The sequence below is a fragment of the Rhamphochromis longiceps genome, linkage group LG11, assembly GCF_057381845.1.
Source record: "Rhamphochromis longiceps isolate RC_006_pf linkage group LG11, R_longiceps_female_GT1.1, whole genome shotgun sequence".
NCBI classification, from domain to species: Eukaryota; Metazoa; Chordata; class Actinopteri; order Cichliformes; family Cichlidae; genus Rhamphochromis; species Rhamphochromis longiceps.
Window position 1 is genome coordinate 9,842,198 of NC_140567.1, and position 12,079 is coordinate 9,854,276.

The following is a 12,079-nucleotide window of genomic DNA, read 5'->3' on the forward strand; positions in this document are numbered from 1 at the left end:
ATCGGACATAAAAAAGTGGTATCGTGCCATCTCTAGTTTACACAGCTACATTCTCGCCTGAAAATATGTTAAACGTTTATTTTGTGACCCAGAAAGAATAATAAGAGTAATATTAAAACTAACTAGCTGCCGCCATTGTTGGAAACTGAGCAGGGCTGCGCTGGGCTGCACCACGAATTCTGGGACACAGTTCCTTCTTCTTCTTCAGGGTTTAACGGCAGCTGGCATCCTTGTACATGCAGTGCTGCCATCTCCTGTTTCAGTCCGTTATTACACTCTTAAATCCTACTACTTATTCCTGCGTCTTTTGGGATGTTACAAAGTTTCAAACGATGCGTCGACTATTAAATTAGTTGTCGACGATTTTGATAGTCGACGTAATCGTGACTAGTCGACTAATCGTGGCAGCCCTAGTTGTAACCTACTTCTTTAGAGTGAGATGAGCTTCGAACAGGACTGCCTGATGAAAGGAGGCTGTCTGGGTCAAATGCACAATGGCATACGCTACAAAGAGGTCCGACAGTTTCAGTCCAGAATGACAAAGTAACCATTCCTCTGAATGATGGACTGACATGTGCTGTGGATCAGGTTCAACATGTGTATCACTTTATATATATATATATATATATATATATATATATATATATATATATATATATATATATATATATATAATTATATATAATGACAAGCTTTGATACCATTAAGCTGTATTTGAACCCAAGGTACACCGTTGTATACCTTGGATGCTATATTCGGCGAAATGTAAATGTTTTTTTGTTTGCACACAACTGCATATTTGTTAAATGTTGACAATTTGTTGAAGATTACAACTGTTACCTTTAAAAAAAACTGCATTCATGTATTGTCTGGACATGATTATTTCAGAATATATATGATAATTGCATTATTTCAAAGGTTTATTTTTGACATTTTAATAATCTAGAGAGCTAGAACGTTAGCCACATATTAATGAGTCTGTCGAATAGAAATTGTTTTGATATATAAATTTAGTAATATAGGCTTGGTTAAAATTGACTTTAATAGATTTTAACTTAAAAGATTCTGAAAACTGTCGTTTATTCTGTTTGTAATAAATAATAATGTGCCAAGTATAAAATGGATCAATAAATGTATACTATATATACACATCTTTTTCTCATTTCTTAAAAAAAATGAAATTTACATGTTTTACTATGTTTTATCTTTGTGTCAAAATAACACGTCTTTGTGTTGACTTACTTGACACAGAAGATGTGTTAAAGGAGCAGACACATTATTTTGTGTTAAAATTGACACGTGTTGTCCCTGAGCAGATACAGCACATGTGTTAAAATCTAACACGGTGTGAGATTTTTAACACACCCCAAAAAGGGTATAAACTCGCCATTGTATCGGGTCAGTAGTGATAAATGATCACGATGCGTTTTTATTGCTTTTAATAATCACGTTGTTGTTCAGACCCCACGTCACCGTGACCTGTTTATATTCCGCGTCTCGCCGCTAGGCGGCCCGGCGCAGGCTCGCTGTGGGCAGAGAGCGGGCAGACAGGGAGGATGCGGAGGCCTGCCAGTCCCACAACAACAACACATCTATCATCCACCCGGGGCGACTAGGCCGGTCCGGGCTATGGCTGCACCTATTGCACATTTCGACGACGACTGGCCGAACCTGGGTGATCCGAGCATGGTGTCACAGGAAGGGCTGCTGCCGCAGAAAGGCCGTGTCGCCGCCGCCGCCGCCGCGAGCGAAGCGGCGCCCGAGTCGCTCCTGTTTGGCGGTGATGATGATGATGATCTGCACGACAGCAGCTTCTCCCCTAGAGAGAACGCGGGGTTCCGGTCCATGGAGGATCTGGTGAACGATTTCGATGAGAAGTTAACCACGTGCTTCCAAAATTTTGACGCCAAGACGGAGAGCATCGCTCCCGTGGCCGTGATCGCCGAGGACACGCTGCTGGAGAAAGACGAGTGAGTCCACGGCCTGTCTACGGCAGGCTGCGTGTTTCCCATCCAGTGTGCATGTGGAGGCTCCAATACAGTTTAAAAAACACGGAAAGACATGTTGGGAACATTTAAAATAGGAAGTAAAGGCATCGACACATCACCTGTTATCAAGATATTCAAACTGAGTAAACTTTAGTTCAGATTAATCTTATGTGCCCTATATTAAAGATCGATATTGGCCGATACTCACAGTTGTTTTATTTTTAACCCATTTCTAAAATCAACATCTTTGTGATATTTTTAAGAGATACATTTGTTGCAAAATAACTGCGATATTATATTTAAAGCTGGTTAAAATAATTTTTTAAGTAGCCTATGTAATAATAATAATTTCATATCAGGGTAGGCTGCTGGTTGTTTAAAAAGTCACCTTGGGCATTTTTACCACATTTAGAAGTTGGGGATTGTTTTAAAGTGTTCATTCCAAAAACATTTACAGTTTCCCAACCTATTCACAAACTGAAAGGAAAAATCAACATTTTTAGTTTCACACTAGACTTAATCCATGTCTGGGAAACTGAGCCTTAAAGTGTTAAATTGAAAAGAAATGGGAGGTCAAGGGTGGAAAAATCCTCAACAAATCCTAAATAGGAAACATGAAACTTGGCTTAAGTGCTCCATCAGGAGGCATGATGCTTCAGCTCTGGGTGTAAGTGGCGCTTTTTAAACGTCATCATCTGTGGTATTTTCAACCTGATAAGCTGTGTAGGGGATTATACTTTTAACCTAAGCATCAGACCTGCTTAATCTGATTGTTATGTTTTTAGATGCAGCATTAAAAAAAAGTATTTCTGTGGTGCACACAGTCAGTACCAACATCCTTGCTGATAACGTAGGTTTGGTTTTTAGTAAAAAAATGTATCGCTAAAGGGGAATTCCAGGAATGCTGTGATTATCTCAAGTGCTGCAAACAGGAGAACTGTTGCTTTTGTTGGTAAAGATTAAAAATGAGAAAATAATCTTTAAAAATGCAAAGAAAAGATGAAGTCCATCCTGATATGTACCTCAAGAAGATATAGTTTCAGTCTCAAACTATAAATAGCCTCATTCTTTTTGCAGTTCATTTGTTTATTTTGATTGATCTCAACCTTGACATAGTTTGTAACACAGATGCTAAGATATTTACAGTCATCAGATCCCATTGGAAACATGTTCAGGCAAATGAAATCTGCAGGACAGCCTTTTAAAGACTATGTGGTTGAAAGTCTCGTGTCCCCTCAGAATCTGGAACACTCTGACGGCTAACTACGGACATGTGATGCCGGTGGACTGGAAACGTTCTCGAACGTGCTCCCTCCACGTTCCCACAATCAACCTGGAGGAGAAACCTGTGAGTGATCCCACTTCTTCCGGCCCATCCTATCTCTGTCTCATTTTTCCCTTCATCCCACCACCCGGCTCCCCTCCCTCCAATGCCAAATCCCTCCTCCGGTCATCTCGCAAATCTCAAATATTCATTGTGCCAGGGTTTAGTGCTTTGATTAAATTCCCTCCTCCTGCTCTGTTCCTGGTTAGAGAAAGGCAGATGTCGCGTTGGAGCTGTCTGACGATGAGGAGCTCAGGGATCAGCTAGACATGCACTCCATCATTGTTTCCTGCATCGCAGAGGAGCCCCTTTTCACAGCAGAGCAGGTACGTTACACAGCCCTGTCAGAATCCAGCATAGTTCACCCCAGAAGCAGCCACACTGGGTCAAGCCTGTATAGGCAGAGCTTAACATGGCTGAAATCTTTTCCACAGATGTTTAATAACTCGTGCTCGATGGGTTATTTTAAGAGCTGGCTCTTTGATGCAGGTTATTGAGGAGATAGAGGAAATGATGCAGGACTCTCCTGACATGGAGGCAGAGCATAATCCGTCACAGTCGGACCTGTCGATGCTCTCTGTGGACGTTCAGCAGCCCAACAGCTGCCCTGACTACGAGGAGAGTGAGTGTCTGCTGATCAGAACAGTGTGTTATGATGAGTTATTTTGTTGCATATTATATTAGTAATTTATGGGAATATGCTTTGGTGGTCCAGGGATGAAAGCCTTGAGCATTGCAGAGCTGAATGAGCGTCTGGAGGAGACTGAAATGAAGATCAGGAGGTTTTCAGAGGAGCTGGTTCAGCAGCTGGCTCTCAGGGATGAGCTGGACTTTGAGAAAGAGGTGAAGAACAGTTTCATCTCAGCCCTCATCGACGTGCAGAACCGGCAGAAGGAGTACCGCGAGGCGCTCAAGAAGAAGAAGAAGCTTAAAGGTGGAGCTGGGACATCGCAAGGTCTTCCGGAGAAAACATCTGTGAGTACTTTAACTTTACAGCCAGGTTTTAAGGAATTCTCACCAGGCCTGAGGTGTTGCTAGAGTGAAAGAGATCTTTCTTTTCTAGTGTCTGCTACATTTACTGTATCTTTTTTCCCCTTTGTTTTTCTTCCTTTCTTGTCAGCGCTTCAGCATGGAGGGGATCTCCTCTGTTATCCAAAACAGTTTCCGTCAAACTTTTGGGAGCGGGTGCAGTGAGAGACAGGTTACTGTGCTTTTCCTTTTCTCTGTGCTTTCCATCTGCTCTCGAATGGTGATGCCAAACCTAGGTTCCCACCTGCAGTTTATCTTTGGGTGTACCTACGTTGGGTATAAAGTATGTGGACAGAATAGCTCTAGTGAAAGTAGTTCAAATCCAGTTTGAAATGAGCTCAAAGGAACGTGTTTGAATAAGAGAGGTGTTGTTGAACAAGGGTTCTTGAGTTTATCTGACAAGTGCTACGTCAGAAAAATAAGCGTTGGGAACCACCCTAAAACACAAACGTCCATTCTACTCCGCAATCTCAAAACTATTAGTAAGATCAGACACTTCAGTTTAGGCTTAACGTGTTGTTTTCTTTAATATCAGTGTGTTTTCTCAATTGTTTTACAGTATTTGACCACAGTCATCCCTTACGAGAAGAAGGGACATCCTCCTTCGATTGAAGACCTCCAGATATTGACCAAGAGTAAGTTGCTTCACCTGCACTGTGCAGTTTGTTGCAGTTGACTTACTAACTCTGATTCATTCAATTCCCAGTTCTGCAAGCTATGAGAGATGATAGTGACAAGGTGCCCAGCCTCCTAACAGACTACATTCTCAAAGGTGAGCTTTTCTCTTGTGTTGTTACACAGGGTGCTTTGCATTTGAAGTAAAATAACATCACAGAGAGACTCCCAACAATCCCGTGTTGGCAGTATGTCTGCATATGTCATCCTTGCTCCACATAACCCAAAAGATCAATAGCAGTCAATTATTACTGTGCTGATGATGTAAGCTCAAAGGGACGCGGCAGCAGTTATATATGCTGCAACCATATGTTGTAAATCATTGATGCTCAAATTCGTTTGATTTCAGTTCATTACAAAATCCTCTGAAAGCTTCAACGTGAGTTTTTAACTCCAAGCTAGACTGTGAGAGTTTTCCTGCATCTAAACAAGCCTTTAGGGGGTGACTTTGGCCTGTGTACAGTGATGAAAACGGGTCTTCTCTATTACCCCATTAAAGCATCGTCCCCTTATGTGTCACCTTTTGATATGCCTGTTGTGGAGTTGGCTTAAAGTTTTTCGGAGACGTAATAAAACCTGATTGTGTAAAAGTCCAAATTTAACATCTGGTTTCTTGCTGGTAAATCTTCATTAAGTATTTTGAACACACCAGCAGATCCTTCAAAATCACTTTCAGACTGTAATGAAATCAGCAATAAATTTGGAAAATTACTTTTGGTACCACTTTATAATAGGGTCTGAACTAAGGGTGTAATTCAACCGGAATTTACTGGAATTAATATAATTTAGTCTGAAATTACAGTGTGATTATGTTAATCTACACATACTTATGGGTGAATGAACTACAATAAGGAGTGTATCAACAGAGTATAAGTAGTCAAGTTTTTACTGGAAAAATGTTTTACTGCAAGTAATTTCATTGTAATTTTACAGGAGAAAACACATTATATAGGAAGTAAGAAAAATTATATAGTAAGTACATAGTAACTCATTTTAAGTAGTGCGTGAATTACTTGAAGTAGTGCAAAATTCATTGTAAGAGGTGTGTTACTTCCAGGTAAGTTTGCGGAAGAGTGTAGTGTAGTGGCTTTTGTGTAGAAAACACAAAATAAACCAAAGATATGACTGAAATGTACAAATGAAAAACAAACCTAAAAGTATTCATAGCTAAAAACCCCAGTTTATTCTTGTTGTGGATATGCATTAAAATGATTCTATTAGTCTTTTTTCACTCATATTAATCAGGTTTTTTACCCCTCAGTCATAAAAGGCTAATGGGGTTAAATGCTGATGTCATCCACCCACAGTAGTTATTTCTTGCTTCACCCTGCCCGGTGGATGGGTGGGTGGCATGAAGTCTGTAAATGCAATAATCACTGACTCATCACTATACGACTTCACGGGCCTTGATGGACGTCCTGCGATGTTTGGTGGAGTTTGTTTTTTCTTGTAATGTTATATAACAGGGCAGGTGAATAGTGGAACATCCATAAAGCAAAAAGACGAGTTCAGTGCACCACTGCTTACAGTTACTTACACACTATTTAAAATTGCTCTCAGTATAATTTGAGTCTCCTTTCCTGTAAAAACCTGAACTGTTACCCTTTTATTCTGCACTGTGTACTGGATAAGGATTCGTAGGTAAATATAATTACATTGTAATTTCAAATAAAATACACTGAAATCCCATTTAATTTTTGGTGAATTACACCCTTAGCAATGGGTCATATTTTAAAAATGCTACTTAAATTGTGATGTTTACCGAGTACAGAACTTTAGTATCTTTAAATATTTGCAGTCTGTCCTTTTGACTGTGTCGTCCACATTTCACTTTCTGTTTCATGTCTTTATTTTTTCTTCCTGTATTTCTTTTGTGCTATTCTTCAAAACAAATCGCTGCCCCACACTCGTAGCTCTGGTGTGAGCCCTGGATGGAGAGGTTTGTGACAGTTCGATTATGAATGTTGTGGTGGTGTTACTCATAATGAGAGAGCGCCTCCTCTTGACCACTGAACTGTAGTGCAGAATGACCCCGATGCTTTCCCTCGCACTTCCCCTCTCTCCTGCACGGTTGTTAGTGTCCAGACCTGCAGACTGTGACTCACAACCACTCACATAGAGATCTGTTTACCTAGCACTTAATATATGAGACACTGCTATAAGGATTAATAGTTATTAATCACAGCTAAGGCTGTATTTGAATCACTCGACCTGCACCAGAAATAGGTTTAGTTGCTCTTGTACATCCTTTTGTTTTTCCTCATCTTTATCTCCTGGATTGTAATTAATGCCTTATACTGAGGCTGTGTCAGCGGCTCCATCGCAGCTTTGTTAATATTGATCTCTGCTGTTGTTCCAGTGGTTTGCCCGACATAGACGAGAGGGAGGCTCTGCAAAGATTGTTAAGCGTGATGAAAAGAAGAAGAGGACTCATTGTTTTGTTTTTTTGCAAACATGAAGCACACTTAATTTATTCCTGGATGTTTTTACCTTTGTGTGTCCAATTTTTTTCCCCTGGATTTTCATTAAGTTGTATTTATTTTGTACAAGCACTATGATTTCAAAGCGTGTGTATTCTTGTGAATTTTTGTTTTTAATTGTCTCGCAGGGTGATAGTGTATCCTAAGTTAGTAAATTATATAAGAAATGTAGACTGGCCGTGCACTGAGCTTTGCTTATTGATTAGAGCAAAGCTGCACCGCGGTCGGCTTTGTGTTTATCGGAAGTGCTGAGCTGTACACGGAGCGGAGAACGCGATGCACAAAGCGCTCTGATACAGATGTTGCAGTGATAGAGGATCGTAATAGTGAATGTTAGCAAGCTTCTAAACTGATAAGCTTACACAGAAAATAACTTAAGAATTTTAAAAAAGAGGAGAGTGAACCACAAGATAGTATTTATTACAGTAGCACCTGAAACAGATGAGAGAGCTCTAAGGGAACAAGATACAAATAATTAAATACAAAATGATGAAGATTACTCAGATTATCTGAAACCTGTGTTTATAAACACAAAACTATCATATAGTTCAGTTTTCCATGTAGCCGCAGACAGAGGGGAGCCATCTGCTTTCATCTTAGCACACTGCAAACATGATTGTTATAATTTCATAGAAGATGACGTACTGTATTGATGGCTGAGGTGATTTAGTCTGGACTGATATTTACTGATTAACTTACTAACTATGCATTTGAGTGAATTGTGACCCACGCACTGTCTGTACTCTTGCCTCTGTGCATGGGGCGGCGTACACTACCAATGGGCATTGCTGTTCTCTATGTATTACTTTATACAAGCTGCCTTTGCCTTTGGCTGAACTTTTGTACATTATAAATGACTTATTTTCATTGAATGTCATGTTACTAAACCACAGAACCCGCTTCCATGTTTATTTATTTTGTAAATATTTTCTTGATAAAATATTGATGATATTGATAAAATCGCATCGTGTCGTTTCTTAATTTCAAACAATGCTCGCTATATCTTGATGCATGCTCAATTATCCAGGTAAGGAAATCCCACTGAAACGCTACGTTCATAAGGACAGGATCAACTTTTTGGGAATGCTCACTATAGTGACAATAAGCACCAGCACTTCTACCTCAAACAGCATCACCGAGAAATATATGCGCCTTGATTTTCAGTCAGTGGTTTGCAACAAAAATACAAAATGCAAGTAAAATGTACAAAATACTATAGATAGATGGCCTAAACACCCATATCCCCTTTATTTAATATCTTGCTATGCTTAAGGGGTCTGTGTCTGACAATTTTGTCAAAAATATGCACATAAATAACCTGCAGTGCTCATCCTGTTCCACCTCACACAAATGAACACATACCCATCCTGCTACTGAATTGATGCCATCCTGGAGAAGCTGCAGCTGTGCAGCTTGAATTGGCTGGAGGAGAACAAACAAACTGCAACTGTAGAGAAAAATCAGTCAGCCGGGATACGGAGGGAGGAATGGGCTGCATTTCTCTCTCCACTGCCTGCAAACTGTTCCCTTTTTGGGGGAGGACTACTTGTTGCCTCTCCAGCATATGTGCTGCCATTTTCAACAACGGGGGATTTAGGTTTGTTTTGTGGCTACAGGACCTGGGCACCTTCCAGTCATTGAGTCAACCATGAATTTGTCGGTATGCCAAAGAACTTGTCAAATATGAGCTTAAGCTGTCTGTCTGACACCTAAAGCTTGGATAGAACAGTCATACAACAGGACAATGATCGCAGCACATCAGCAAATCTACAACAGATTATCTGAACGAGAAATGAATCAGCATGTTGCAGTGGTCCAGCCAATTCCAGACCTCAGCCTGAATAATGAGCTTGTGAACCTGAATGAACTGAAGCAACACTGTAAAGAAGAATGGACAAAAAATCCTCCACAACTTGAGAGTCTGATTAAGTCATACAGAGTACAATTACTTCAAGTTAGTGTTGCCAGAGGTGGTTAAATCGTGGGATTTTTCCACACTGCCTCTGGTGTAATATGTCATGTGTTGCTGTTCATCCGAGTTTGCATTTTCATTATTTTTAAGGACTGTACACGTGAGAATGATAATTCTGTTTGCTTGCGTTTGCCAGGCTCTGTGAAATGTGGCTCTGTGGATAGTGACTGGTTGGAGTCTTGGCCAGTCTTCCCTTTCATTGCTGGCTGATGGTCAGTAAAACTCTATGGGCTTCCAGAAACATTTTAAAGTCAATTTCACAATAGTGAAATTACTTATTACACAAGTCTCTGCCACATGTCAGCTACACACCCTCCAGCTCATTTAGGCGATCCAGATGTAAGCTGTGGACCCCCCCCCCAAAAAAAAAAAAATCCAACCTTTGGCCCTTAAAAGAAATACAGCTGGCTCTGTGACAGGAAAACAAGAGATTAGATCGACAGTTCAAAAAACTAAGATAAAAGCCTTTTCATGTGTTCGTCATTTTAATAGTTGTTGCCGTTAAACAAAAACCGATGCAGGTAATTGACAAAATAGCTTCATCAACATGCCGATCCTGTTAAATTCTATTAATGTAATAAATGACTGCACACTCAAAAAGACAAAAGGATATCTGTAATTTATTGGTGTCTTACAAACATATGGAAAAACCAGCCATGCTTGTCTGAACACTGTTAAATACAAAAAGCTGCTCCCCATCCATCTCGCCTCAGCCTTTCAAAAGCAACACAAACCTCTGTCAAACATCTGTAAAACATTTGTTCTCTCTCAGATAAGATTTCCTCACTCCGCTCTGTGCCTCCAGCCCGAGTGTGTAAAACGCCACAGTCTGGCCAGCGCTCAGAAGCTGTGCTGCACCAAAACAGGCTCCCTGCATTGGATTTAAGGTATTTTTTCCAGGTATGATGGATGCTAGAGGACTTTGGATGGTGCTCTGCCTTCTCTTGTTGGCACACTGCTCACCCCAGCAGAACTCGAAGAAAAGAAATGGCAAAAAAGGTAGGACTTCATATTCACCAGCTGAATATAAAATCAGTGGCTTCTACAGGACAGTATTGTTAGAGTTCACCTTGTTTTTTTGTTTGTTTGTTTCGGTAATTTTGTGCAGAATCTGCCATCAACTCTACAATCGAGAATCTGCAGAGGCAAATTGATGACATTACTCGGGATCTGACCGTGCTGAAAGAGCAGCAAGCTTTACAAACAGGTGTAGACTTCTTCACAAACACCATGCAGTTAGATTTTTTGTAAAGAATGCCCCAAAGTTGCACAATCCACTCAAGTATTTGCTTCAGTTTGCAGGCTGCATGTCATTTTCTAGTTAAACAGCTTTCTAGAGATGGAGAGCTGAAACAGATCCAGGGCTTTTGAACCACTTCCTCATAATTCCCTCTCTATCAGTTTGTCTAAAGGGCACAAAGATCCACAGAAAGTGTTTTCTGGCCAATCTGGTGAAACAATCCTTCCATGTCGCCAGTGAAGACTGCATCGCCAAAGGAGGCAGCCTAAGCACTCCTCTAACAGGAGACGAAAACGACCATCTCTACAGCTACGTACGCCAGAGCATCGGCCCCGATGAGCACATCTGGCTGGGCATTAATGACATGGTTACCGATGGCCACTGGGTTGACCAATCAGGCTCTAATGTGCGCTTCAAAAACTGGGAGACTGAAATCACCCAGCAGCCAGATGGGGGATCCAGCCAGAACTGCGCCGTCCTCTCCATCACGGCCAACGGGAAGTGGTTCGATGAGAACTGCAGGGCTGAGAAGGCGTCTGTGTGCGAGTTCAACATCGTCTGAGAGACCATCTGTTGCTCCGTTTTTCAGTCTCTGACATTGCTTTGTAAGCATGAAGTGCAACATTATGAAATGCGCTGAAAAATAATGCGCTGCATCTTTAATCAGCCTGCATTTTCTCGGCCAAGCCTTCCAGATGTCAGTCCAGAACAGAGATTTCACTTGGTGCTCTTTGTATAAGCTACACCCACTTGTACATACACTCCATAAACAATGCTTTAAATATTCATTGAGGTAAACACTGGAGGGTTTGTCTTTATTTTTCTCTTATTAGATGCCAGTTAACATAACAAAATCTTTTCTTACTGAGTTACTAAGTTCTTTTTACAAAGTGCCTTTTCTGTGCCACCTTCTTTATTTCTAAATGTTAAGTTATGCTTCTCATGTTTTATTACAGGATATTAATGAACATGTTTACCATTTTATTCTTCTCTCTGATGTAAAACAAACAAACAAACAAACAAACAAACAAACAGCAGCAGATATAATGTGAATGTACTACTCCTCATACAGAAAAAAGCTTTTGTAACAAATCTATTACAACCAAAGGTAATAAATAAAACCTGGGTTATGATTGTTGTCATTTTCACGGTCACATCATAAGATCATACATTCATTTCCTCCATGAATAAACTAAACAAAAACAAAGCATGAGCATAGGGTAGTTTCTCGTTTAGTTTTGGTTTTTAAATAGGTGTGCCAAGTTGACTGATTCATTGTATTGTGCAACTGATTCAGTATGAACGTAAGACTCCCGCCTGTCCAATTTATACTGGAACTAAATCCAGCCTATTCACTAAGAGAGAATGATG

General features: G+C 40.4%; 2 protein-coding genes across 3 annotated transcripts; both read left to right on the forward strand.

The window, feature by feature from the left end:
- The first annotated feature begins 1,505 nt into the window (after window positions 1-1,505).
- fez2a (fasciculation and elongation protein zeta 2a) lies at window positions 1,506-8,423 on the forward strand. Of its 2 annotated transcripts, XM_085422237.1 has the most exons (9): window positions 1,507-1,970; window positions 3,228-3,336; window positions 3,522-3,638; window positions 3,802-3,934; window positions 4,028-4,287; window positions 4,433-4,513; window positions 4,901-4,976; window positions 5,048-5,113; window positions 7,376-8,422. In XM_085422237.1, the coding sequence occupies exons 1-9, from the start codon at window positions 1,630-1,632 to the stop codon at window positions 7,390-7,392; spliced, it is 1,200 nt and encodes a 399-aa protein (XP_085278363.1). In that variant the 5' UTR covers window positions 1,507-1,629; the 3' UTR covers window positions 7,393-8,422. The 2 variants fall into 2 exon arrangements, with proteins under 2 accessions (XP_085278364.1, XP_085278363.1); XM_085422238.1 differs by lacking the exon at window positions 4,433-4,513 and having other exon boundaries at window positions 1,506-1,970; window positions 7,376-8,423.
- Window positions 8,424-10,260: 1,837 nt separating this feature from the next.
- clec3ba (C-type lectin domain family 3, member Ba) lies at window positions 10,261-11,532 on the forward strand. Its single transcript, XM_085422244.1, has 3 exons — window positions 10,261-10,467; window positions 10,577-10,675; window positions 10,870-11,532. The coding sequence occupies exons 1-3, from the start codon at window positions 10,371-10,373 to the stop codon at window positions 11,268-11,270; spliced, it is 597 nt and encodes a 198-aa protein (XP_085278370.1). The 5' UTR covers window positions 10,261-10,370; the 3' UTR covers window positions 11,271-11,532.
- The last annotated feature ends 547 nt before the right edge of the window (window positions 11,533-12,079 follow it).

What these genes read in the sequence shown, in the direction of transcription:
- fez2a (XM_085422237.1), top strand. Translation starts at nt 1,630, where the DNA reads ATGGCTGCACCTATTGCACATTTCGACGACGACTGGCCGAACCTGGGT. An exon ending in GCGGGTGCAGTGAGAGACAG is followed by an intron (nt 4,514 to 4,900) that starts GTTACTGTGCTT and finishes ATTGTTTTACAG; the next exon opens with TATTTGACCACAGTCATCCC. An exon ending in CCTCCAGATATTGACCAAGA is followed by an intron (nt 4,977 to 5,047) that starts GTAAGTTGCTTC and finishes TTCAATTCCCAG; the next exon opens with TTCTGCAAGCTATGAGAGAT.
- clec3ba (XM_085422244.1), top strand. Translation starts at nt 10,371, where the DNA reads ATGATGGATGCTAGAGGACTTTGGATGGTGCTCTGCCTTCTCTTGTTG. An exon ending in GAAAAGAAATGGCAAAAAAG is followed by an intron (nt 10,468 to 10,576) that starts GTAGGACTTCAT and finishes AATTTTGTGCAG; the next exon opens with AATCTGCCATCAACTCTACA. An exon ending in GCAGCAAGCTTTACAAACAG is followed by an intron (nt 10,676 to 10,869) that starts GTGTAGACTTCT and finishes CCTCTCTATCAG; the next exon opens with TTTGTCTAAAGGGCACAAAG.